The sequence below is a fragment of the Pipra filicauda genome, unplaced genomic scaffold, assembly GCF_003945595.2.
Source record: "Pipra filicauda isolate LSUMZ 115617 unplaced genomic scaffold, ASM394559v2 scaffold76_size2844353_pilon, whole genome shotgun sequence".
Taxonomy (NCBI): domain Eukaryota; kingdom Metazoa; phylum Chordata; class Aves; order Passeriformes; family Pipridae; genus Pipra; species Pipra filicauda.
In genome coordinates this window covers 1812849-1840404 of record NW_024104942.1, presented here as the reverse complement: position 1 = coordinate 1840404, position 27556 = coordinate 1812849, and the positions used below count along the sequence as shown (strand labels likewise).

The following is a 27556-nucleotide window of genomic DNA, read 5'->3' as shown; positions in this document are numbered from 1 at the left end:
TGTGAAGAGATCTCCGGGGCATGGAGCTTCGCCAAAGCCCGTTGTTTTGTTATGTGATCTCGCAGCCCCACCGAGCCCTCACGGGCCGTGCCCGGGCCGCTCCCGCTGCGCCGCCACCTCGGGCGTTTAAATGAAGCGCCGGGCGCTGATTGGCGGAGAAGCCGGGGGGGCGGGGCGCGGCAGGCGCGGCGATTGGCGGAGCCGCGGGTTTGAAGGGGCGCGCGGCGGGCGCAGCGGTTGGCGCAGCGCGGCCTGTGCGGGAGCCGCTGCCCGGCCATGGCCGCGGGTTCCGTCCCGTCAGCGGCGCGCTGGGAGTGCAGCCCCGCCGCCAACCCCGGGCGGCGGCGACGACGATGGGGCGCCGAGGAGGACGCGGACGAGGGCCCAGCCGTGCTGGTCCTGAGCCACTTCTCCCGGCCGCCGTTCCTTAGCTTCGGCCGCCTGCGGGTGGGCGCTTCCCGCACGCTCCTGCTGGGAGTCGACAACCCCAACGAGGAGCACACCGACGTGGTGGTCGAGCGCTTCCCGGCCAAGGGCTTCAGCATCGAGCATCGCCGCTTCGCTGTGCAGGTGCGGGGCCGGGTGTCTGAGCGGGGACACGCGGGGAGACCCCGAGCGGTGCCCTGCGAGGGGCGAGGGAGGAGCGGGGCAGGCACCGGTTGCGGCGTGTCCTGCCCCCGGGGGGATCCACGCGTCTCCTGGGCTTTTGGGCAGCCGGTACCCGAAAGCTGCGCCCCGCTGTAGGTGGCGGTGTGGGTGGTGGCTGTGGGTGCCGCGATCGTGTCCCTCGGTTCGCCCCAAAGGAGTCCGAGCCCTCGGAGCGGGGGGGGGCTGTCAAGGCTGCGAAGGCGTCGCATCCCGGCTCAGTAGAGGGATGTGTGCGGCAAGGTGCGAAAAACAAAGTGAAATTAACTGTTCTCCGGGAATCTGGTTTTAAAGACAGAGACGGAAGAATTAGAGGTGCTTAAACAGTGACCTGTCAAAAAGTTGGAGGATATATGTTTAGGAAAAAGGCTGAGAGAGCTTTTGAAGAGGATGCTAATACACTGTTCTGCACGTTAATTAAATGACACAATAGAGAGCAAAGCAGGCTTAAGCTAGGAATAATGTGGTTAGTCCAATCAGTGCCAGTTTTTAAAAGGACAGTTTAGACAGACATATACCTAAGATCACCTAGGTGTCCAGAGTCTGTGAGAGAGGAAGAAACGCTTTGGAGATCTCTTGCAATAATGGGTTTATAAAACCAGGCCGGAGTCTTGGTACGAATTTTTAAGTAACAGGTTCCTGTAGTAATTAATGAATAGTAAGGTCCTTGATCATTTGCAGTGTCTTTATTTATTTTTTATTCAAAGAGCTTGTATGTCAAATCTCATTTTTGCACGTCATTTGACTAAAAAATTTGACACTTCTATTTAGGGCCAGCTAAGGTCCTCAAAATTAACCTCTGATTATTAGTCCCACTATAATTCTCTCAGAATTACTCTAGAGGACTTATTTGGTTAATATATGCAAAAAATTATGTAGTTCCTTCTACTTACCTTTACTCAAATCTTGTCTTTCTATGTGTTATATTTATTCATATTCTTGCTTGTTCTCCACTGTAGTTTCATTAAGAGGCATATGTCCTTTTAGTTATATGACATTTTTGATAGTGATTGCTTAAATTTACATGTCAGAGGGGGAAAACTGGTATTTAAACATTTAACAGTTGTGTATCATTTCATGTTGTCAAAATATATGTTACTTCTATATATTGCTCCTCGTTTGATTACTTGATCTTCAGTGTTACGTAAGTGTACCTAAATGCTAGGTACTGAACATTTCTTTTTCTCTAATAGTCAGGACAAAGAATCTTTGTTTCTGTGACATGGACACCATTGGAAGAAGGAAAAGTCAGAGAGCTGGTAACTTTTGTTGTTAATGGCATTGTAAAACACCAAGCTGTGCTCCTCGGTGCTGCTGAGCAGCCCCCGAAGAAAAAGGTGAGTTTATGGTGTCTTAATTCTGTTACTTTGGCATAGCTGACACAGATATTGTTTTTATTACTAGAAAATTCAGTGAAGGAGAATTAAAAATTGATAAATAATGCTGTCTGTGGAAATGCCCATTGTTCTCAGTTTTTTTCCGCTGGATTGGAAAGTAGGTGCTGATGCATTACAGCTTAGAGAATAAAACTAAAACATGACCAAATAAACTGCTTTCAAGGCTGGAAATAACATATTGTGAATTTTGTATTAGGTGTTTGTGGTGGTTTGGGCTGAACCACTACAGTGTTCTTTTTATAGTATTTTTAAACTTTGAATAAATATGCTAGTAATGTTCGCTTTTACACATAGAAGTATTTAGGAAGTCAGCACACTAACTTTTATTTATGGTTCTTTTTCAGAGGAGTCTTTGGGATAAATTAAAAAAGAAAAACTCTTCAGAAACCTCTGCTGCAATGAAAGTTACAAAGAGTACTTCAGAAATAAAAAATGTTAATAAAACATTTCAAGTTTCTCAGAAGCTGGATAGACTTAGACATCCACTTCAGGCATGTGAAAATCAGAGCACAGTGCAAAATAGTATGTCCCCAGGAAATGACACTCTTCTTGGCTCAGAAAATCAATTACCTCCATCTCCTATTGCACCAGTGCCAGAGGAACATCGTAGTACTGTTAGCACACCCCTTGCAATGAGAAGATCTACTACATTTGCAGATATTGCTGCCTCTGTAAATGAGGAATTATTGCCTCAGATAGACAGCCATAATGTCAAGAGATGTGTTAATGAGCACAACGAATTGCAATCTGAAAGTGTCTACAGTTCTACTGGATTAGCACAACTACCAATTTCAGACAATGCCGAAGTTCTTAATTGTACACTCTCACCAGTTTGCACTCCAGAACACTCAACATCTGCACCTGCTTTAAGTACAAGGAGGATTTTAAGTCCAGATGCTTTTGTAAATGGGAATTATCAAGTGGATATAGACACAATAGAGCAGCATTTTACAATTCTGTCACCTGAGCAATTTGTGAAAGACAGTTTGTCAGATAAAGAATCAAAGACTCCTAAACCTGAGGCAGCATTAATATCATCTACCACAGAGACTTATGTGGTAAAGAGATTTCTTCCCTCAAAATGGAGAAAGGATGGAGATGTAGAGACAGAAACTCATGTTTGCATAGAGCACAACTTACATGAAGTCTTTGAGATGCATAATGTAACATCACTTGATGATGATAAACCCAAAGAAAATCACTGCAGTTCTCGTTCTGCAGAGGAACCTCAGACTGATAATTCTTCTCAGAGAGAACAAACAAAAAAACGTCCAATTCTTTCTGCCACTGTCATAAAAAGTAAGCCTGGTGCTACTGAAGAAACGAGAGCGGAAACCTGCCAGCCAAAATCTAAAAAATGCCTTAATAAAGCAATAATAGAATGTGCTAATGTGGTGCCTGTACGTACAGAAGCAGAAATATCTGAACACGTGCCAGTTGCAGGTCCCATTTCAGCTGAAAATAAGTGTCACAACGACAAAGTAAATTCATCTCCTACTGGATCAACTTCTTTGTGTCGTAAGAGGAAAAGTGAAACCTATGTAGAAAATAGTAGAGTCACAGCTCCAGTGTATGTGGAAGAAGTGGAAAGAAAAAGAGCTCTTACATCTAGCACAGGCAATCAGACACATACGACTGTGAGACCATCAGCCTTCAAACCCACAAACCGAGAGAAAACAGGGCAGAGAAAGAAAGCGAGTGAGCAATATTTCTTTCATTTTCCATTTTCTGAAAGATGCCTTTGATTATGAAATGTGTATAGCAAACTGAACTGTCTGGCAACAGTCAGAAATATTTTATATCACTGAAATGTGGGTCTTTGCAATTTGTTAGACATCTGGACTTTAAAAATCTGAAAACTAGGTTAGAGTTTTGGCTATGTCATTGGCTTCAAATTTACTTTATTCCTGTGTAAATTTGTTGATGACAATAACAGGAAAAGTATCTGGCAGTTCTTCAGCAGAGCCCTTGTTATGTAATTTTGATTTACTAGAAACTTACTGCACAGTATTTGTCTTATGTACACTTACCATTGTGAATATTTGACTCCATTACTGTTGTCCCATGTTTTCAAATATAGAATTGTTAAGGTTAGAAAAGACCTCTAAGATTATCAAGTCCAACCATTATCTTGGCACCGCCATGTTCACCACTAAACCATAACCCCAGGTGCCACATCCACATGCCTTTTGAACACTTCCAGGGATGGTGCCTGCACCACTTCCCTGGGCAGCCTGTCCCAATACCTGACCAACCTTTCAGTGAAGTAGTTGCCATGTCTTGTTCACTCTACCTGCTTTTTACTGTCTGTGATTAGCTTGTTGTCAGCCTTGTGTAGATTTTTCTAGACATGGTAATGAAATTCAAGCAGTACATTTCCTTAGTAAATGGAAGAACATACAAGAGCACTTATTTACTCTTAACAGTTTTTCCCTTTTAATTGTAGCCAAACTGGTTTGTCTAACTTTCCACCAATAACAGGAGGTTATTGGTATTTTGAGTGGGTTCATGGGGAATTGCTCTAGTTCTGTGCTTTAGAAGTGACCTGAACTTTAATACAGTAACTTTCACAGACATACTGGCTGTTGATATTTGCGTGTTAATGCTTGTAGGTTATTCACTTCAGAAAGCATCTAAAACTACCAAGAGAATTAGTAAACCTGTCACTGGATTGGCCCAGTCTCACCTGACATTTGTGAAACCACAGAAAACAGGTAGGCAGACTCCTGGTATTTAGTAAAACAGTATACACTGAACCAAATGTCACAGTTGTGGTACTGCTAATGTTTGGTAAGACCTAACTGGTTAGAGTTGAGATGAAATGGAAGATTGTACCTAAAATGAATCAATATTTAGTAGAATAATATATGTAACCTTTTGTGATCTGTTTTGACTACTCAAAATTGGTTGCAACACACAGCCAGCTGAAGGTAAATGTTACTTTCTTCCAGTTTTGCCTGTAAATCTAAAAGCTACATTGCAGCTTACTGATGGTTGTCGATTAAATGCCTCTTCCATACTTGACAACATTTTAAGACAACAGCAGAATACCTAAGAGGAAAAAATTTCTTACCAGCAAGATAATAATTTTTCGGAGTTCAGAATACTAAGTTGATCTGATGAGAAAAATGCATCTATACAATGGTTCTTCCTGGTTGTAAGCCAGCTCAATTTGGATTTGCCCCATTACAAATGGCCTGGGTTCTAGATATCTTGTCTTAGTTCTAGTGCTTTAATAATTCAATCCACATTTTTTTGACTGAAATTTATTTAGTAGTGGCTGTTCTGCAGTCACAAAAGATTCCAAGAATCCACTTTTTTCTGCTATAGTGCTAAATGGAATGTCAAACATTAATCCTTTCCACAATGAAATGTATATTGGTTATCAAATATTTCAAGAACTGCAAAGACTTACAGTTTGTTTGTTTGTTTTTTTAAAGTCATCCCTAGGCACCCAATGCCTTTTGCAGCTAAAAACATGTTTTATGATGAACGTTGGAAGGAGAAGCAGCAACGAGGTTTCACTTGGTGGTTAAATTTTGTACTTACCCCAGATGACTTCAGTGTAACAACAAATACCTCACAAGGTAAGAGTACAAGAACTTTCATTTTTTCTTTTAATATTCTTAAACATTATATAACATACTTTATTAATATTGATGAATAGTAGTAGTACACGCTTCACACTAAACCTTTTCAGAGTCATATTTTTCCCCTTCTTATAACTGTGGATGGCACACTTGCTTATGGCAAACACAGCACACCACACACCTGCATGGGGAGTGTGCTCTACAAGGAGAATGCACTGGAATATGTGGCTGCAGCTCTCCTCAGTGGATGTTGGGTGAGGAATCCCCCCTGCTGGCAAACATTATAGCTGACACTTTACTAAAATAATGGTAACCTACTTTTTCCTCTATCTTTAGCTTTAATTGAAGAAAATTAAGAGTATACCATTGATCTTAAAACTGAATTTCTAGCACTGCTCACTTATGAAATAAGCAGTTATATTAAATACTTGACTAGTACACTTGTACTTGGCAGTATATGTTTAGTGCAACAGCTGACAAGCTTTCTGAGGGATAAATCATTAGTCAGAAGGAAAATAGCAAAAAGTCTACTGAGAAGTGGGCAAAAGCTACCTTTATTTGAGATGTAAATACATACTTTTTGTGTGTGTTTAAACAGTAAATGCAGCCGCTCTTATCTTGGGAGAAGAGAACCATCACAAAATGAGCCTTCCTAAAGCACCAACGAAAGATGAAGCATCTCTAAAGGCCTATACGGCTCGTCGGAAGCTGAATAAGCTGCGCCGTGAAGCCTGTCGTTTGTTCACCTCTGAAGCAATGGTCAGAGCTATTAAGAAACTGGAAGTTGAGATTGAAACTAGACGCTTGCTAGTTCGTAGAGACAGACACCTCTGGAAAGATATAGGTAGGAGTACTACAGCTTGGCATTCTCTCTTTTCTTCTAAGTAGAAAAAGGATTTTTTGCACATTAATTTGATTTAAATTAAAATTGATTAATAGAAATTTTTGCATTAATACGAAATGTTTACTGGATCTAATATTACAAGATGCTCTCTTGCAGGAGAGAGGCAGAAAGTACTCAACTGGCTTTTGTCTTACAACCCTTTATGGCTGCGTATAGGTCTGGAGGTCAGTGCACTGTGTACTGTCTATAATCTAAGTTTAAAGGACATCTAGCAATTGGGGTTGGTTTGGGTTTCTTTGTATTTTCTCTCTTACTAATTCAGGTAGGTTCAATTCAGTTATAGCTTGTTTACATACCTTTTAAAGTGTTACAAGATACTTACTTTGAGAAAGTGTTTACCTTATTAAGAAGGAAAATATTTAATCAAGGAAAGTAGAAGTTAATTCCCTGACCAATAACACAAAAGCATTTCCCTATCAGTTTCAGTCTACTAAACTGAAGAAGAGTGGAGTTGTCTTAAAGAAGTTCCTGATTGATTCCTAAGATGTAGATGATTATACATACTCTGAAATAAGATTTGATCTTCTGAAACGTCCTTTGGCTTTACCCTTCAGTGACTCATTTGAAAACTGTTGGATTTTTAGAGACTAATTACCATTTACTACTTCTGAATTTCAATAATATATATTATTAAAAAAAATTCCATAGTGTTTAACATAATTTTAACCATTTCTGCTTTTTTTCCCCCTCCTTTCTTATTAGACTGTTTATGGAGAACTGATAGCATTGGAGAGTAATAGTGATGTTATGGGTTTAGCAATATTTATCCTTAATCGCCTGCTCTGGAACCCTGACATTGCAGCTGAATACAGACATCCCACTGTGCCTCACCTTTACCGAGAGGGTAATTACTGCTTCCAGAATAATTCATTTTTAGCATTTAGTTTTTAAACCATCACTTAGTGGGTTATGTCTTTTTAGGTCATGAGGAAGCTTTGTCAAAATTCACCCTGAAAAAATTGCTGTTGTTAGTTTGCTTTCTGGATTGTGCCAAACGGTCCAGGATGATTGAACATGACCCTTGCCTCTTTTGTAAGGATGCAGAGTTCAAGGTAAGAGAGCTGTGATTTGGTATCTCCCTCCAATATTGTATTAAGACTCCATGTAGAATGTTGGGGTTTTTTTTAATCTGACTATGTACTTAAACAAGTCCTGACTGTTCAGCCTTTTGCATGAACATTCTCAACATACTGTCTCATGGTCATGTAATGGAATTCCCAAGAAAATTCTGAGGTATTGGTTCTGTAGGAAGGACTCCACTGTCCTGCATTATTCAACTTCCCTATCTGAATCTGAGCTTCTGCATTATTTTTAAATATTACTCTAGGATGCTGCAGCTGACCTTAAGCTACAGGTCAGTTTGATGGACTTCTTCTCTTTGTTTTTTCTGTTATTTTGCTGTGATAAGAAAGACTATGGAACATCTGTTATACAAAGGCTTTGATTAACAAATGTTACATTTGTACTGTGTAGACAGACAGACGGAGAAAAAGGTATTCCTGAATTTGGCGGTGCTTTTAGTGACATGGCAGCCAGGTATGATGACAATTAAAGCTGTGTGAACTGGCCAAAAATAGATTATTTTTTTTTTAAAATATAATTTTAAGTATTAGACAAGGAAACATGAAATGCAGTCTGGGAGAAATTCTGCTTGACAAATATCACAGTGTTAAGGTTATCTTATTTTTCTTTTTTTTTTCTTAATTTTAGGCTAGCAAAGACCTTTTGCTTGCATTTTCCCGGGACTTCCTGAGTGGTGAAGGTGACCTTTCCCGCCATCTCGGTTTCCTAGGACTACCTGTCTGCCATATTCAAACTCCACTTGATGAATTTGATTTTGCTGTAACAAATCTGGCTGTGGACTTACAGTGTGGCATTCGTCTTGTGTGCGTTGATACAGAATTATTTTGAAATACTTATTGTCTTTTATGTAATACTGAATGTGACCTCAGCAAAGGCATTAAACTGTGAAATTACCTTTGTTAGGAGAACGGTGGAGCTTCTGACCAAAAACTGGAATCTTTCAAAACAACTGAGAGTTCCTGCAATAAGTCGTCTACAGAAAATGCATAATGTTGATATTGTTCTCAATGTCCTTAAAGAGCAAGGAATACACTTGAAAGATGAAAATGGTAAGGCCTAGAAATCAGAGTTATTCTAAGTGCATCAGGTAACTAGTGCACATTCCAATCCCTTTGTTTATTTGACAGGTGCTTCAATTGACTCCAGGGATATTGTGGATAGACACAGAGAACGAACATTAGCACTCCTGTGGAAAATTGTCTTTGCCTTCCAGGTACTATTCAATTACTGATTTTGTTTGTTTGGTACCAGTTACAAACAAGCAATAATGAAAACAACCAGTCTTTCAGGAGTATTTATTGTCTGCGAAAACCTCTACTAATCAAATTTTAGACTGAAATTATTTGCTTTAAATGTTCAAAGATCCATGCAAGCTTTGGCTGAACTGCTAAGTGTTCCCTAACAGTACAGCTTGGATAACGTTTTAGCTGTGGTTTTTCTTGTATATTTTTGGAAAAAAGATGAACTTCTGAGTTTATGCTGTATACTAGCAAAATTGATACTTAAAAGTAAAATAATGTTAATCTCAAAGTGCTAGTAAACTCCTACTAACTGAAAAGGACATTTTGAACTTATAGAGTAAGCTCTGAAGCTATAGCTCTTCTGGTTTTTTTTCCATTCATCAAATTGACTGTTTCATATAAAACATTCTTGAAATAAGAGCGAAGATTCCTTAGGCATTACTGCAATGGCATTTCAAAGCCACTGAAAAAAATAATAGAGGAAGCAAAAATAGTTTTCTTAAACTGTTTTAAGAGTTAACTTGTGTTGGATGGTATTTTAAAAATAAGTATGCAGCTGACAAATCCAGCTGGAAGGAACATAACATATGGAAGGTAAAATAAGATAAAGGTTGAGGTGGAAATTCACCACTAAGTAGTCAGAAATATAACTGCAATTAACTATATGTAAAACAAGAATATGAAAGAGTGTAGACACAGAACTATCAGTAAGCCAGACAACATCATAAAAATCAGATGTAATTATTTTCTTTCTTAACTACTTTTACACTATTGAGTTAGTTCTCCTGATGCATGACTCATAGTTGAATTGCTTTTGATTGAAGAAATAATTTCAGTGAGTAGTGGCTTTATCCAAGCCCTGTGGATAAAACCACTTGTTCTCCAAATCTTCTCACACCCTTACAACACCAGCTGAAGTCCTCTCAGAATCCCTTAAATGAGGAGGAGTGGTGTGTGGGCTCAGTGGAATTGCAGACGAGACTCTGAAATTGTTGTTTCCTCTGAGACTCTGGTGAAATTACACAGGCTGTTTCAGGGAAAATTTCCCTGTTTCTCCCAGCTATTAACTAATGAAGTAACTGTTCTCCCACAGAACAGTGGGAGGCTAGATTCTAGGTTTTTTTTTGCTGCCATCTATGCTGGAAAGTCCAGATTATCCTCTGCTGATTCTGTGTAGCAGGTACTGCTAAGTAGGAAGCGTGGTTTCTCTTTACAATCCCCCGGCTGAAGCCTCTGCATCCAGTAGCTGCAATGCCTGACATGTCAGATTGCTGACGTGTCATTTCTTTTTTTTTCTTCCTATTAGGTGGATGTTTTTCTGAATGTGGAACAGTTAAAAGAAGAAATTGAGTTTTTGAATAACTCACACAAGAGAAAAGCACAATTAAGTGCTCTCAAGACTTTTCCAAGCTCTGTTAGAGTACAAGAAGACAATGATAACTCCTCACCTCAGAGTTACAGTGAAAATGTAAAGCTCCTGATGACATGGGTTAATGCTGTTTGTGGATTTTACAATATCAAGGTAAGTAGTTTTGTGTGTACTTCAACAAGTACATCCTGTGCTGTCATAATTCTTCACAGAACAGAGTTCTTCAAACTATCAAATACGTAGTAGCAGCCAATAATAATTAGTTTTAAATATCATTCTGGACTTTGTTTAATCTGATTTGAAATAACCATCATTCTGTGAGTTTAGCTGCAGCTCTCTTTTTAAACATATTTGAGCAAAAGGATTTCCCCTTCCAGTTAGTCTTATGCATAAAATTACCTTTTAAAACTAGAAGGTTTTTTGCTGGAATGAGAGTTGTTTGTGTATTTTTAATAAGTATTTGTTGTACAAGTATTTGTTCATAGAATGTTCACTGTTTATAGGAACTATGAGAATTAAACTGATGTTAGGGATAAGGTCAATTCCTCTCCTCAGAGATGCTTGTTTAGAAAGGTCATGTTTACTTCCTCCAAGAAGGGAAGCACTGGTCGGACACGTGTCTCTGATGGGAATACAGTCACAGCTGCTAGTTTTAATGAAGGGTAAAACAGAGCACTTAGGACTGATGCAAGTTCAGAACTTATTTCTGCATTGAAAACCTAGTGTAAAGGTATCTAAAGTCTATTGGGAATGCTTCTGTAGAAAGATTGGTTTCTCTTTGGTTTCTTAAATGTTTCCCTTGTAGATTTACTATATAATGATTCACATCTATTTTGTTTCTGGTTTCTCACAGCTGTATGTTACGGTACAGCAAATGTTCAAAGGAAACACTAGTTCCAAATTTTTTTTGGTCAAAGATAATTTGCACTTGGCCACCTTCAAAGGTGTACAAAGAACAAACTCTATTTCCAGTTACTGGTAACAGAAGCTGAAGGAATTTGTATCTTGCTATATTTTATTTTAATAGGTTGAAAATTTCACAGTGTGTTTCTCAGATGGGAGAGTATTATGTCATTTGATTCATCATTATCATCCATGTTACGTGCCTTTGGAAGCTGTGTGCCAGCGAACAACTCAAACAGTGGAATGCTCAAGAACTGTTAGAGTGGGACTAAACTCTTCCTCCTCATCAGAGTCAGATACTTCTCTAAATGTTATGGAAGAAATGTTTGATCAAAGTGAGTTATTTGATGCACAGAAGTTCATGTTAAATCTATTTGGTTTATGCACAATTTTGATTTGGCTTATGTTTTCTCTTTACAAAGCTGTAACTCCCTCAGTCCTATACAAGGAACTCCTGGACAACGAAAAGAAAAACTTCCAACTGATCAATGCTGCAGTTTCTGACCTAGGCGGAATACCAGCAATGATTCATCACTCAGACATGTCAAATACAATTCCTGATGAGAAGGTAAAATGCCTTTAGAGTTGATGTAAATGTGTTCTGCCCTCCTGTGAACGTGTTCTGCTCTTCTGTATAGCCCTTAACTTGCTGTGTTCTGTGTCTGTATAGATTGTTATTACCTACCTGTCATTCCTGTGTTCGCGGCTTCTTGATCTGCGGCACGAAACTCGAGCTGCACGAATAATTCAGTCTGCTTGGAGGAATTACAGGCTGAAAAGGGAACTGAAACTTTATCAGGTACTCTTTGCTTGTGCAATATTCATACCTTCTACTTTGAGAAATAATAAATAAAGGATATAAGTTCACTGGGATATACAGGTTTATTGGAATAATATTGGCATTTAAATGAGTACCCTTTTTATTATCAAAACATGCGGCCTTCTTGGTGGTGTAATTACTAACACGAAAAAGGGAGTAGTTAATTTTTAATTCCTATTCATGTCTACAAGATGAGAAGAGTAATTAAACTTCTACATGGATTTACTATATTTGTTTAGGAGCTAAACTTCACCAGTGTTTTGAATTGAATTTCATGAGTTCTGGTATTTTGTTTCTTGCTTTTCTGATAGTTATATCAGAACTTCTGAGGCTTTTAAAAGTATGACACCATTAAGATTGATAAATGCCACCTCTGTGTCTTACTGAGATAGATATTATTTGATGTTGGAAAAGTGTTGAAGTGAAATATTCTAAGAATCTCTGGTGTAGCAGGGGATAAAGGTTGTATTTATGTAGGCTTTTTCATCTCCAGGTATTTTATTTTGTTTTTTACTTTTTAAAATCTACACAACCTTAATAATGATGACAGAACATTCCCTTTGCAAGTCTTTTGAAATAACTAATAGTAAAGATGCTGGTAGGGGGAGAAGGAATCAAAACCACTTAGGCATTGACAGCATTATTTTTTAAAAATAATCTTACAGTGTACTCACATATGCTTTGCACTGTGGTAGGATAGGCTAGTAGTGGAATGATCTAAATATCGATGTGTTACATTTGTTAGTTGCTTCTTTTACTTTGATGTGCACCAGTTTGTTACTGCAATCTCTGGGTTACAACAAAAATGCTGGTTGGTTTGAGCAAACAAAACTCTGGGGTAGATGGACATGAGCCAGTCTGACTATCTTTATACTCTTTTTTATTATTTAAGTATAGCTAGAGAGCACTCCGCCATGTTCCATTACTGAGGGTATCTTAAACTGTTATGAATGAGAACTAAAACTGAGGCTTAACAATGGGTTGCATAGGAATGCTTAAAAACTGTTTTTTAAAGAAGAATGATGAAGGCAGGAGGATGCAAATTTAAGTGATACCAGCCTTTTACAATTATCCAAATAAAATGTTCTGTCTCAGAAATATTCCTTTACTATAGTGAAGAAAAGCTGTGTATCAACAAGCCTAATTTTTAAGAGATTGCTCTAGATAGTTAATCACATCAAAAATTTGAGTGAAAATTCCAATCCTAACTGTTCAGTGGAAATGGCTCTTTGTAGGAAAGAGACAGAGCTGCTCGGATAATTCAGAAATTTGCAATAAACTTCTTGTCTCGTCGACACATCCTGAAGAGAGTGAATGCAGCCATTTCCATCCAGAAGCACTGGAGAGGATACTTGGCCAGGATGACTTTATTCAATCTGAAAAAGGCAAAACTGGAGGAAGCCAGAAGTAAATCTGCCACAGTCATTCAGGTAATACAATTTAAAGTTAGATTTCACAGCTACACAACAAGGAAACCTCTTTGAAACTTCTGAGAAAGAGTCTTGCTGAGGACCATTTGTTCAGCTTGCAGCACCTGATGCCTTCATGAAGTGTAATTTTTTTTTTTTACTTTCCCCCCCCTCTACTTTTGAGATGTTTTAATAACTTTCTCTCTTCAGGGAGAGATAGTAATACGTCATTAAATTAAAAATTGCTCCTTCTTAGTGAATATTTTGGAACACCGTAAACATTAAAACACTGGGCCTTAAACTAGTCAGTGTCAAGGGACTAATCAGGTTGTGTTGGCTTTCCTCTTTGCAGCTGTTGAACATTACTTAAACGGGGTTTTACAAAAAATTAAAAATTGCTCTCCTAGTGTTGTGTTACCTGCAGTGGGCACGTTCAGACTGGCAGACATTAGTTACCAATGGTAGTTGGACAGCTAATTCGGTTTCTCAAGATACTTTTGCCACTATTACCCAAAGCTGAACACTACACTCTTAAGACTTTTTAGAATGGTTGTTAAAAGAAACACTGATATATCAAATAGTTTAAAAGGGAATCTAGTGTTGGCAGGGCAAATTTAGTCTTTTCTGAGAATTTAAGATGCTTTAAAAAAACCCAGTGATTCAAGCATTTGACTTTTGCTTTTTGTTTTGATGTGGTGTGGGGTTTTTTTAAATCATTATTATAATTGGAGGTTTTGTTTGTTTTTTTGTTTTGTGGGTTTTGGTTTTGGATCTTTGTTTTTGTTTGGGGTGGTTTTGTTTGGTTGGTTTTTGTTTGTTTTGTTTGTAATGTAGATTTCTGGGCTTACCTTCCTAGGGATTAAGTAGGAATAAAGAGATCTTAAATAAAAGTCTGAAGATGATTGTCCTCAAATTTGGGCTTAACTTGAGATACTATAAAGAAAATACAAAATTTTCTTTTTTTTTTCCTGCAGGCTTATTGGAGGAGATACTCTGCTAGGAAAAGATATTTACAGCTAAGATACTATGTTATTTTTGTACAAGCAAGGATAAGGATGGTGAAGTCTGTTGCTGCATATAAGCGAATTGTTTGGGCTACTGTTACAATTCAGAGTCATCTGCGTGCATCTAAGTTGGCAAAAAAAGATCGACAGAGATACAAAATCTTAAAGTCCTCAGCACTTACTATTCAGTCTGCATTCAGAAGATGGAGAAAACACAAAATTCAACAGAAAATTAAAGCGACTTTAGTACTTCAGACTTATTTCCGAAAATGGCAATCTTCAAAACTGGCTAAGAGAAGGAGGGCTGCCCTTGTCATACAGTCTTGGTACAGGATGCACAGAGACCTGAAACAATATCTATGTATTAGGCAAAATGTTATCAAGATTCAGGCTTGGTACAGGTGTCAGCTGGCCAGACGTGTTTACCAAGAACTTAGGGCAAAGATAGTGATAATTCAGCAGTATTACAGAGCTTATAAACTAGGGAAAACTGAGAGAGAGCACTATTTACAAAAGCATGCAGCAGTGATAGTTCTCCAAGCTGCTTTTAGAGGCATGAAGGCACGTAAGCTGTACAGGCAAACAAAAGCAGTTTGTGTTGTTCAATCTCTGTGGAGAATGAAACAAGAGAAACAAAGATTTCTGCGATTAAAAAAATCTGTTACTACATTGCAGTCACACGTGAGGAAATACCAGCAAGTGAAAAGATACAAAGAGATTAAAAATGCTGTTTCTGTAATTCAAACTCGGTATAGGGCACATATCGCCTCTAAAAAAGCAGCTGCTTCTTTCCAGAGGATGCGCCTGGCTGCCATTGTTCTCCAGTCTGCCTACAGAGGGATGGAAGCTCGGAAAGAGGCTCGCATGTTGAGAGCCGTGATCAAAATTCAGGCAAGTTACCGTGCTTATGTCGTCCAGAAGAGATTTAAAAACTTGAAAGGCGCGACAGTAAAGATTCAAACTTTCGTAAAGATGTGGCAAGCACGTAAACATTACTGTGCTTTAAGGGAGGCAACACTTTATGTCCAGCGAAGGTATCGGTCTCATAGATATGCTCTTCAACTTAAAGAAGATTTTAGGGAATTGAAGGGAGCTTGCATAAGAATTCAGGCTGTAGTCCGAGGCTATCTTGTCAGGAAACAAATACAGAGGTGGAGGGAGACTGCAGTATTTCTTCAGGCCTGCTACAGAATGAGAAGGGACAGGCAACGGTACTTAACCATCTATAGGGCTGCCATTGTCATTCAACAACATTATCATGCATACAAAAAACAACGGTGTCAGAGGCAGGAATTCTTGCAAGTTAAAAAAGCAGCTGTGTGCTTACAGGCAACCTACCGGGGTTATAAAACACGCAAAAAGCTTAAACTTGAATATAGAGCTGCTATTAAAATTCAGACTGCTTTTAGAGCTCATGCTGCACGAATGAAACACAAAGCAGTGGTTCAAGCCTCCGTTGTGATTCAGAGGTGGTACAGAAATTGTAGGTCTGGTAACAGGCAAAGACAGAACTTCTTAATGACAAGAGCAGCAGTGCTTTCTTTACAAGCAGCTTTTCGTGGCTGGAAGGTTCGAAAGCAGATTCGAAGACAGCATGTTGCTGCTACTGTGATACAGTCTGCCTTCAGAAAATTCATGGCTCTGAAAAAGTTCAGGCTTGTGAGCCATGCTGTGCTAACTATTCAGAGGCATTACAGAGCCAGTGTTATGGGCCGGAAACAACGGCAAGAATACGTTCAGCTGCGTAACTCTGTAGTGTGTCTTCAGGCAATATGGAGGGGGAAAACTGTGAGAAAAACAATTCAGAAGCAGAACAATCTTGCAACAGTTATTCAGACCTATTACAGGATGCATGTAAATCAACTAAAATACAAGAGACTAAGACAAGCCACTCTAGTGATTCAGAAATACTTCAGAGCTTACTGTATGAAAAAAACCCAACGTGCAATTTATCTAAAAACAAAGGCAGCTGTGTTAGTCTTGCAGTCTGCTTACCGTGGAATGACTGTGAGAAAACAACTGAAAAAACTAAACAAAGCTGCTACAACTATACAAACTGCCTTCAGATCTTACCTGGCCAAGAAAGAATATGAAAGACTTAGATCTGCAGCTATAGCTGTGCAAAGGCGTTATCGTGCAGTTATTCATGCTAAATGTCAAAGGCAGAGATATTTGTCTTTAAAAAGAGCCACAGTCAAAATGCAGGCGATTTACAGAGGTGTAAGAGTCAGACGACAAGTTCACGGTATGTATCAAGCAGCTGTTTGCATCCAAGCCACTTTTAAGATGCATCAGATGAACGTAAAATACCGGTCAATGAGAATGGCAGCAATTAGAATTCAAAGACAGTATAGGGCATTTTGTTTAGGCAAAGTACAGCGCAAAAAGTACTTGGAACTAAAGAAGTCTATCATAATCCTTCAGGCTGCTTGCAGAGGCATGAAAGTCCGACAAGACTTAAAAACTATGCATCAGTCAGCAGCAGTAATACAGTCTTATTATCGAATGCACAGACAACAGAGGGATTTCAGAAAATTGTTGCTGGCAACTAAGCAGATTCAGCAGTGGTTCCGTGCTTGTAAGGAGAGAAATGCACAAGTTCACAAGTATATGATAGTGAAAAATGCTGTACTACGCATCCAGGCTGCGTTCCGTGGTATGAAAACAAGAAGACTTATCAGAACTATGAGTGAATCAGCCGTGATTATTCAAAGAAGATTTAGAACTTTTATTGAAAGGAAACATTTTCTTTCCATTAAGGCAGCTGCTGTTGTAATTCAGAGAAAATACAGAGCAACTAAACTGGCAAAAATTCAGCGTCAAAAATATCTCTCTTTCCTTAATGCTGCTGTTATCATACAGTCTGCTTACAGAGGATTTATGGTAAGGAAAAAAATGCAGCGAAAGCATCAAGCTGCTACAGTTATTCAAGCAATGTTAAGAATGCATAAAATTTACACTTCTTATCGAGAAGTCAAACGTGCTTCACTAATCATACAGCAACATTATCGAGCTTACAGGGAAGGGAAGCATGTGAGAGAAAGATATTTAAAACTGTACAATTCTGTTTTAGTACTTCAAGCTGCCTATAGAGGAATGAAAACAAGATGCTTCTTGAGGAAAAGACGTGAGGCAGCACTTACAATACAGAGAAACTACCGAATGTATAGGCAGTACTGTCATTACAGAAAACTTAAGTGGGCAGCCCAGCTAATACAGAAGAGATACAGAGCCAATAAGCTAAGGAAAGTTGCAGTACAGCGTTACTCTTCATTAAAGAAAGCAGCAGCTTGTATCCAGAAGGCCTTTCGAGCCATGCGAGCAAGAAAACAACAGCAAGAAATGCACCGTGCTGCTACTGTTGTTCAGAAAAATTTTAAAGCTTTTAGAGAACGTCAGAGATACCTCTCTCTTAAAGCAGCTACACTTATCTTTCAGAGAAGATACAGAGCTTTGCTTCTGTCAAGACAGCATACTTTGGAATATCGTTCTCTTCGTAGAGCAACTATTTGTATACAGGCTGTGTACAGAGGTATCAGGGTGCGGAACAGCATCAAGCACATGCATTCAGCTGCCAGTGCAATACAATCAGCCTATAGAATGCACAGGGATAGAAAGTCCTATCAAAATATGAGAACTGCAGCTATTGTTATACAGAGCTACTATCGATCCTACATGAAAGCAAAGAACCAACGGAAGGAATATCTGACAATGAAGAATTCTGTTCTTGTTATTCAAGCATCATACAGAGGCATGAAGGCACGGCAGAAGCTGAAAGTCATGCATGTTTCAGCCACTGTAATACAGTCTAGTTATCGCATGTACATACAGCATAGACATTACAAACAGTTGTGCCAGGCTGTCAGAGTCATACAGCAGAGGTTCAGAGCCAAAATGGCAAAAGAAGCTGACGTGAAAAACTACGCAAAAATGAAAAAGGCTGTCGTCTGCCTTCAAGCTGCTTTTCGCGCTAAAAAAGCCAGGCAGTTGTATAAAGCCAATGTTGCCGCACAGTGCATTCAGTCATTCTTACGAATGTGCAGAGACAGGAGACGTTTTCTTGAAAAGAAGTCAGCAGTAATAACGATCCAGTCAATGTTCCGATGCCAAAGAACAAGGACTCACTATAAATTGATCCGGAGTTCAGCAATTGCTATTCAGAGGTGGTACAGATCGTGTCACAGGGCTCGTTTACAGAGAGCAGAGTATTTGGCTCAAAGACAAGCAATAGTCATTATTCAGTCTGCCTTCCGTGGTTTGAAAGTAAGAAAAATAGCAAGGCAACTACGAGCTGCAAGAAAGGTTCAGTCTTTTCTTCGGATGACTGTGCAACGTAGAAAATATGTTCAACTTAGAAGAGCAGCTATTACGTTACAAGCCTATTACTTAATGCGTAAAACTCAATCACAGTATACAAGCTATAAAAAAGCAGCAGTTGTCTTACAGCGGTGCTACCGATCCCACTTGACTGTGAAACACCAAAGAATGGCTTACTTACAAACCCGGAGGAACATTATCGTTGTGCAGGCTAGAGTCAGAGGATTCATTGAAAAGAAGAGGTTTCACAAAGTTAAAGAAAGCACAATAAAAATTCAGGTACTTTGGAATGCGTAGTCATGGGGTTTGGATGTGGTTTTCTTAATTTGTGGGTGCTTTTAAGATTTACTGCTCTTGCAAACCACAGTTTAAAGCTCAAGAAGAATCAATTTCTGAAGTGTACTACATGGCAGATGTGTAAAGCTTACTGCCACAGTGCACAGAGATAAGGTTCTTTAGGTCAGAACTGACTTTCCCCTGTATACTGATAGCTTAGGGAATGTTTTATTTGATTAGAATATGAATGAAAGCTGTCTTGATGTGTTGAAATGAGAAGGTACTGGTAGTGAGTATAAAGTGAAGTAAATGACAAAAATTTACTTTAGACTTTCTTTAAGACTTAGACTTCTTTAAGACTTCATATCTTCCCTTTAGAAAGACATGAATCAATCATGTTAGTCCTTCTAGGTTTATTAAATGTCCCTAGACTAATTTGAGTGCCTAGGTAACATTCTGAAGAGGAATTTAAGGACAGAAATTCCCTCAAATCAGGGAGGAAAGGGAAATGATGGTGATGATAACAATAATAAGGGGCTCTGAGCAACTTGATCTAATGGCATCCTTGCCCATGGTATGTGGGTTGGAAGTAGATGATCTTTAAAGTTCCCTTCCAACCGAAATAATTCTCTGACAATTTCTTAGGTTGCTATTATTATCTTGTTGGAAAGCACATGCTGTGCTTAACAGGTAAGAAAACAGGTGTGCTTTCCTTATCTCCATGTTTTGGGGGAAATTGGTAGGAAATAAGCCTCTTGCTTATTTTTCTGAATGTTTAACTTATGTATCCTGAACAATGTAAATATGATTACTTTGCTTAAAAAGTAAAAAAACAAAACCATTGTGAAATCAGAAATGTATTATAATGTTTTTCTCACAAGTCATTGAGTACAACTCTACTTAAAAATATGGAAATGCTCCCAGTCAATGCCATGCAAGTGGTTAAATATTCTAAGAATTATGTCTTTTTCTTTTAAGGCATTTTTCCGTGGATTTCTTGAGAGAAAGAAATACCTTCGGTGCAAGTTTTCTGCTGTACTAATACAGCAGCACTACAGAGCCCATCGGATGCGACATATTGAACAGCAAAGATACCATCAAATGAAAAGAGCTGCCATTAGAATTCAGGTAATCATAAAAGCAGGTTTTGTTGGAGTTTGGTTTGGTTGGTTTTTTTTTCTTTTTTAAATCTCTCGTATTTGTTTCTTTACAATATAATTATTTTTGCCAACATTAAAGAGAGTTGCATTAGTGGATTTTCCCTGAATGTGCTTCACTTGCTTTCGAAGACATCTTCTAGTTGTGAGAAATTAGATATTTATAATACTGTAGAAATGAGAATCCCGAAAGCTCTTCACGGTGCCGTGACTTTTTTCCTTTTAGTCTTGTTTGTTCCCTTAAACAAATAAAACCCTCAAGTTTTGAATATTTTTTTTCTTTTTATATGTTTAATAGGCAGCATATAGAGGATATAAAACCAGGCAGTGGGTTAAAAAAATGAGAGCAGCACAAGTAATCCAAGCCTGGTTTCGAGGTCGCAAAGCACGAAAGGAATATGCAGCTGTGACAAAAGCTGCACTTGTTATTCAGAGTCACTTCAGGACGAAGCAGCTGCGGACTTGGTAACACTGAGTTCTCTACTTTCAAAGCTTTTATTATATAATTATTGCACCTCTTGGTGCAGGTGGAGTTATTCTCTTGTGCGAGATTTTCATTATGTTTAATTATTTTTCTGGAATGGAAGCTCCGTCACAAACTTAAATTTTGTTTATTGTGGGTCTAGAAAAGAGTAGGCCTTGATTATTTTTTTTTTCACTTCTCTTTCTCAAAAAGGATGTTCTGAATGTTTGTAAAATTCCAGCATAAAACTAATAAGTTGAAAAGCTCTTTCAGTACACTCCATAATGGAGTAGTTCAATTAGTTTACGTTTATTTTGCTGTGAGATGCTTTTATGATAAATGCTCTAGTAGATCAACCAGACAGCTCATCTCATTCTTAACCATGTCCCATGCCAGTAGCAGCAGAGGATGCTGTTTAGGGATATGTTAACCTGACCACTTTCTGCTTTCCCAGATCCTCCCTCAGCATCCCTGCTTGTTAAACATCCTTGCCTATTATCCTTTCATGGACCTGTAGTATGTAGTCTGTCCAATGCTTTCAAGCTGCTGTCTCCTTTGACAGCAAGTTACAGAAGTACCTACTGTGGTAAAATTGAAAGTGTCTTCTATTCAAAATCAGTCTTCCTGCCAACATTTCTAGGTATCCCCTGGTTTTTGGTGTTCTAAGATTTGGTTGATAATGGCTCTGCTTTCACAATATCTATCTTAATAATTTTGTAAGCCATCACTGTTTTCTTATTTAAAACTGCATTTTTTGTGTTAGGTTTTTGAAAATGAAATTCTGTGCGCTTACCATCCAAAGAAGATGGAGAGCAACCCTCACGGCACGAGTGATTCGGCATCACTTTCTGGCAACTAAGAATGCTGCAGTTAAGATTCAGCTGGCATATAGACAGTACAGGGCTAGAAAACTACTAAGTAAGGTATGTTTTCACTTGCACTCTGATATGTCATGGTTGCTTTAAAAGTTTTCCACATATTCGAGTGATTTTTGTCAATGATGTGCAGAATAATAGAAAAGGTGGGACCAGAACAAAGATTGTTCAAACCAAAACTGTTCAATCTTCAAAATATTAAATATCCTTTTTGTATTAAGTAACAGGGTTGATTCCTGGTTTTGAACAGTACCAGTTGTTGAATTACCCCTTACTATACTGATACCAAAATAAAATGCCAAATTTTTTGCTGGCTTTGTTATTTACAAAGGATTAAGTTCAATTGCTCATATTTGACCCCATTTAGGTGAAGACCTTCCAAATTGTGAAAGTGTATTTTGATATGAACCAGTACTTTATGTGTTTGCTGGTATTTCTTATTCCATTTTTGTTCTTATGATGGGAAAAAAAGAAACAGAGCTAAAAATAAATATATATATTGATCATGACACAAATGAACAGAAGTTTAATCATCAACTCGTTCTTTAAAATCTCTTTCAGAAGCTTCGGGCTGCATGTTTGATCCAAAAAGCATATAGAGGTTTCAAGGCAAGAAGGAAATTTGTTCAACAAAAAGCTGCTGCTGTAATTATCCAAAAACATCTGCGGGCCTGGCAGGAAGGCCGGCTTCAATTAATGAAATACAATAAGACTAGAAGAGCTGTCATTAAACTGCAGGCATTTATACGGGGTTATTTGGTCAGAAAAAAGGTTGGTATAGTTCAAATTAAAACTGTGCTTTTGATGTAAAATACCTCTAGAGCAGCATTAATTCTAACTGGCAAGAAGAGGAAAACCTGATTTCTTGTTGTTGAAATCAAGTTCTTATTGGCTGCTTTGAGTATTGGGTGCGTCAAAATAGATCAAAACACAGTTTGATCCTTTTCTCACAATCCTTTAGAACTAAAGTAGGTTTTCATTGTTGGGTATTTTTTAGCTTCTGAGGTCTTTTGTGGCTTACTTATAACTGATACTTCTGCACATACAGGCTTACAACGAAATTGTTCTCTGCTATGTATTAATGTTATTGCTTGCAATCCCTTCTGTGTTATCATTTAGATTAGAGATCTAGTACTGAAGAAAGCTAGCTTGCTTTAGTTCTGAAGTAATGACCTCCAAGGGGATTTTCCAGCATCTAATAGTATATTGCTGTGTACTATGTTCTTTGTATAGGCAATCAGCTACCTCAGAGTATAAAAATTAATAATCCTTGTATTGTTTTCCTTCTACAGATTTCAGAACAGAAACAAAAAAAGAGACTACTTCATTTTACAGCAGCTGCATATCATCATCTCTCTGCAATTAAAATTCAAAGGGCATATAGGATTCATCTCACCTTAAGACTTGCACAAAACCAGATCTCATCTGTTCTTATAATACAGGTTAGTCTAAGGCCAAATGCTTTTCTGTAATGTAGTCTAATTTCTTTTCTGTGAGCTAAGCAGTAACACTAAGACACTGTAGTTCCTTTGCACGTGAACATAAAGCTAAGTTACGGAGTTACGAAATAATTATTATTAAATAATGATGCTTATACCGAGCTAACCATATTAGGATGGGTCTCAGCAAGTTCTGCAGCACTTTAAAGCTGAGGATGGATTGGAAAGTTTCTTTCCTTCAGACCTTCAAGCTTGCTAAAGGAATCTGAGTGCTGTCTTAGCCTATTTCTTTACATCCTACTGGAAGTAGGAAAGATCAGACACAACAGCCTGTAAGGTTTGGGAAATGTTGAGCATCTCTTTACATGAACAATCCCCTGGGATACAATGATTTATTTGGTTGGATGTTTCTCATCTTCTAGGGCTACCAAAGCCTGTTGCAGCATTTTAATATAACCATGTTTTACTTATCTAAAACGAGATCAAAAATCAGGTCTGTATTGTAGCACTACATAATTGTAAAAATTATCTTCATGTCTCCAAACTGACCATTAGCATAGTTCCACTACTGGAAGGTTAGCATTGGCTAAATGGAGAGGCTGAAATGGGAACCCTGAAATAGCTGTTCTCTAGTCTAGGATCTTATGGCAAACTTTGCCCCACTGCTCCTCCATATATACAAATCTGTTATCTCTCACCATAAGTTAGATTTTCCCTTTAGGGCTAGAGAAAATGGGTGGAAGAGGGTTTTTTTGCTCTGATTTGGCACAGGGTACCCTGTCTCTCTTCTTTATATAGGGAGGAAACAGAGCTGGGAAATTAGTAAAGTGGAGTGATGTTTTTAAAAGGTAGCCAAGAGAAAGCAAGCTTCTAGGTCATAGTAATGCTGGACACAACCATAAATTGGGAGGGGAGTGGCTGGAGAGCAGCTCTTCAGAGAGGGATCTGGGTGGCTGGTTGACAGTTGCTCAGTGTGGGTGTGCCCTGGCAACCCAGAGGACAAACCCCATCTCAGGGTGCATCAGGCACAGCATGACAGCCCTCAGAGGAGCTGATTGCCCTGCTGTGTGCAGTGATGGTGTGGCCTCACCTGGGGTACTATGTGCAGTTCTTCAGTAAAGAAGAATGTGAAGGTACTCAAATGCATCCAGAAGAGGGCAGTGAAGCTGGGGAAAGGGCTGAAAGACATGTCCTCTGAGGAGCAGCTCAGAACTTTGGGTTTATCTAGTCTGGAGAAAAGAAGGCTGACCTCATTGCTCTCTACAGCTTCCTGAGGAGGGGAAGTGGAAAGGTGAGATGCTGATCTCTCCTCCCTGTAATCCAGTGATAGGACACATGGAAATGGTTCAAAGCTTCACCAGAAGAGATTTAGATTGCACATTAGGAAGTATTTCTTTACTGAGAGGGTGATCAAACACCAGAACAGTCTTCCTAGAGAGGTGGCTGATGCCCCAAGCACGTCAGTGTTAAAGAGGCATTTGGACAATGCCCTTAATAACATACTTCATCTTTTGGTCAGCCCTGCGGTAGTCAGACAGTTGGACTAGATGATGATTGTAGGTCCCTTCTAACTGAAAACAATTCCAGCTATCCACATCTCTACCCTTCCTTCTCTACCTTTCTCTCCTCAGAATTCTTCCCTAAGAGCTCCTAATTAAGATTTCATTCTGAAGTCTTGCATTTCAGCTACCCCAAGGCCAATCAGAATTATAGAGGTTATATGTGTGTTAGGGACATTTGTAGTGCCTGCATCTGCCAAAGTTCATCTTAAAACACTTCCTCAGTTTTTATCAATGCTCATTTAGGATGGGAAAAGGGAATTTGGGGGAAAAGTAATAAATAAAAACAAAAAGTACTTTCATTTTAAACAGAGATGGTTCCGAGCAAAAATGCAACGGAAGAGATTTCTAAGAGATTATCAAAGAATCATTCTATTACAACGTGCCATTCGAGGCTGGCTAAATCACAGACATGATGCAGCAACCATAATCCAGCGAAATGTGCAAAGATTCCTTGCTTGCAGACGTAGGAGAAAATTTGCAGTTGGAATAATTAAATTTCAGGTAAATACCTCCTGTAAGAAAATGACACTTATGTAATTCTTATTTTTATTTTCTGATTTTTCTCTCGTGGGTTTTTGATGAGAGGAAAAATGTTTACTTTGGTTGATGAATTTATCAGTTAAATTGCAAGCCAAGTTAGCTTCTGTTTAGACATGAAAGCTAAAGGCAAACAGATTATTAAGTAATATTAAGCAGATACTGGTTGCAGTGCTTTTGCTGGGAATGTGTGTGGAGTGTATATAAACAGGAGTTTTTTTGCCTTTTGTCTTGAAAATCCAGTATTTGAACGATTAAACACTGAGTGGTAATTGCATAAATTTCAATACCCAAGATCATTGAAATACTTTGTCAGACTTGTGTAAAACTGATTTGAAGTGGTAATGGAAGTTCTCATGTATTGTCTCTTGTTCATTACTTTTTTCTTTTTTGGGAAATTCCTTTTCTGTAGGCATTGTGGAGAGGATATTCTTGGAGAAAGACTAATGACACAGCAAAAACTAAAGCTTTACGGCGCAGTTTAGAAAAGGCTAATGAAAAGAGCAGAGAAGAAAACAAACTGTGCAACAGAACTGCAACTGCAATTGAATGCCTTCTAAAATACAAACATCTCTCTTATATTCTTGCAGCATTAAAGCATCTTGGTCAGTATTTTGTCTTAATAACTGATAGATTTCCAGGATGATAGGCACCAGAGCTTTTCAGCTAAGAAGAGTTCATAATGATATTTAGGCTTTCTGCATGATTCTAAAATGTGAACATGTTTGAGACTGTAATGGGGGCTTTTTCCAGACTGAAATTAGATTATTAATTTCATAACAATATTTAAATGGCTATGTAGAAAAGGAAATCCTGTATGATTGCTCTAATTTCCTGTCAGTTCTAGTAATGCTATACCTTACATAAGTTTATTATTATGTTTGCAATCAGTGTATGTTTTCTGTGGATGATTTTGTCTGCATAGTTTTTAGTCTGGAATATCAAAACTATTGATTTAGAAATACTTGTTTAAATCAATAAGTGAAGTTTTTACTTCTTTGCACTTCTACTTAAAAATAGAGAAAATCTTGGTTTCCAATTAAATTGCTTGAACTTCAGAGTTTTCTTTACTTTTTTTTTTCCCTTTAATTGTCACAGAGGTGGCTACAAGGTTGTCCTCACTATGTTGTGAAAATATGGCCCAGAGCAGAGCAATCTTCAGTATTTTTGTTCTGATTCGAAGTTGCAACCGGAGTGTTCCATGCATGGATGTGATCAGATATTCAGTTCAGGTTCTACTTAATGTTTCAAAGGTAATTTAATATTTTCTTTTGCAGAGTTATAAGCAGTAGGCTTATTTATCGTAGTACTTGGGAAAGGTACCTTCTTATAACATGTTACAATTGTGTGACATACAGAAGTGATTTTTATTGCTCGGATGCCAGATTAACTACAAGTTTATTCTAGGGGAGAATATGGACTTTACTTTTTTCTTTAACCTCTAACTATTAACTTCTAAAAAGATGTTTTAGAGGTCTGTCTATATAAGTTCTCTTGTCTCTTTCTTATATAACAGTATGAAAGAACTACTCAAGCAGTTTATGATGCAGAAAATTCTATAGATACTTTACTAGACCTCCTGCAAATGTACAGAGGGAAAGCTGGTGACAAAGTTTCAGAGAAAGGAGGAAGCATTTTCACAAAGACCTGTTGTTTGTTGGCCATCCTTTCAAAGGACTCAAAAAGAGCTTTGGTAAGACTTAAATGCTTTGGGTTTAATGGTTTGATTTAACATACTTTTCCTACATATTTTTAGTGGTATTTGTAATTTTTTTCTTTCTCTCTCTGCCATACTTATTAGGGCTATTATAACTAAACTCTGGTTTAAAAAAAAAAAAAAAGCTTTTCCAAGGTGGTGAAAACACTCATATTTTCTTGATTTGTGAAGCTGCTTTTGAACTTGTGGTGGTAACTGTGTGCTGTTTTCACCTCTTCTCAGGAAATCCGAGGCATGCCAAGAACTGTTCCTTGCATTCAAAGCCTGTATAAACTTACAGCTCGGAAACACAGAATGGATGCAGAGAGAACACTCGTGAAGCAGAAAACAAACACGGTCTTAGGTGGAAGTTGTTATGTTCCAGTAACTCCTTTAAGAATAAAAACAGTTTCAAAGTAAGTGCTTAAAAAATTTAGTCTTCTGTTTCTGCTGTGGCAATGTAATATTTTATTGACAAACCACTAATGTTTTCACAGAATTAAACCGGATTGGGTCTTGAGGAAAGATAACATGCGAGAAATCGTGGATCCTCTGCAAGCAATTCTGATGGTGATGGACACACTTGGCATTGCCTGCTACTGAAATGTAAATTATGTATAGGAAAATGTATTTGTACAGTATGGATGTGTTAGTAGTTGGCTAAATGATTTTAAAAGAAAGCAAATAAGTGTCAAGCTGTCCTTGGAAATGTATTTTCAAATTGTGGTTAGTATTTTGGTAACTCTTTGTATTGTATACAGTTTTGAAACCCTGTTTTGTACTACCAAAAGCCATTTTACAATAAAATCATTTTACTGGATTTTACTGGAAGTTTCATTAACGCAGTAATACATTGTTACACAACTGTG

General features: G+C 38.3%; 1 protein-coding gene across 1 annotated transcript; it reads left to right on the top strand.

Moving 5' to 3' along the window:
* Positions 1-201: 201 nt before the first annotated feature.
* On the top strand, positions 202-27507 carry ASPM (assembly factor for spindle microtubules). Its single transcript, XM_027713277.2, has 29 exons — positions 202-570; positions 1839-1982; positions 2387-3740; positions 4655-4756; positions 5483-5629; positions 6231-6476; positions 6633-6700; positions 7239-7380; positions 7458-7588; positions 8247-8422; positions 8523-8668; positions 8747-8832; positions 10167-10382; positions 11257-11467; positions 11555-11700; positions 11803-11931; positions 13188-13382; positions 14336-18961; positions 19937-20086; positions 20414-20580; positions 21342-21501; positions 22015-22224; positions 22746-22895; positions 24764-24955; positions 25404-25596; positions 26090-26244; positions 26508-26684; positions 26931-27103; positions 27185-27507. The coding sequence occupies exons 1-29, from the start codon at positions 277-279 to the stop codon at positions 27288-27290; spliced, it is 10392 nt and encodes a 3463-aa protein (XP_027569078.2). The 5' UTR covers positions 202-276; the 3' UTR covers positions 27291-27507.
* The last annotated feature ends 49 nt before the right edge of the window (positions 27508-27556 follow it).

What these genes read in the sequence shown, in the direction of transcription:
- ASPM (XM_027713277.2), top strand. Translation starts at nt 277, where the DNA reads ATGGCCGCGGGTTCCGTCCCGTCAGCGGCGCGCTGGGAGTGCAGCCCC. An exon ending in ACACCTCTGGAAAGATATAG is followed by an intron (nt 6,477 to 6,632) that starts GTAGGAGTACTA and finishes GCTCTCTTGCAG; the next exon opens with GAGAGAGGCAGAAAGTACTC. An exon ending in AGGACTCAAAAAGAGCTTTG is followed by an intron (nt 26,685 to 26,930) that starts GTAAGACTTAAA and finishes ACCTCTTCTCAG; the next exon opens with GAAATCCGAGGCATGCCAAG.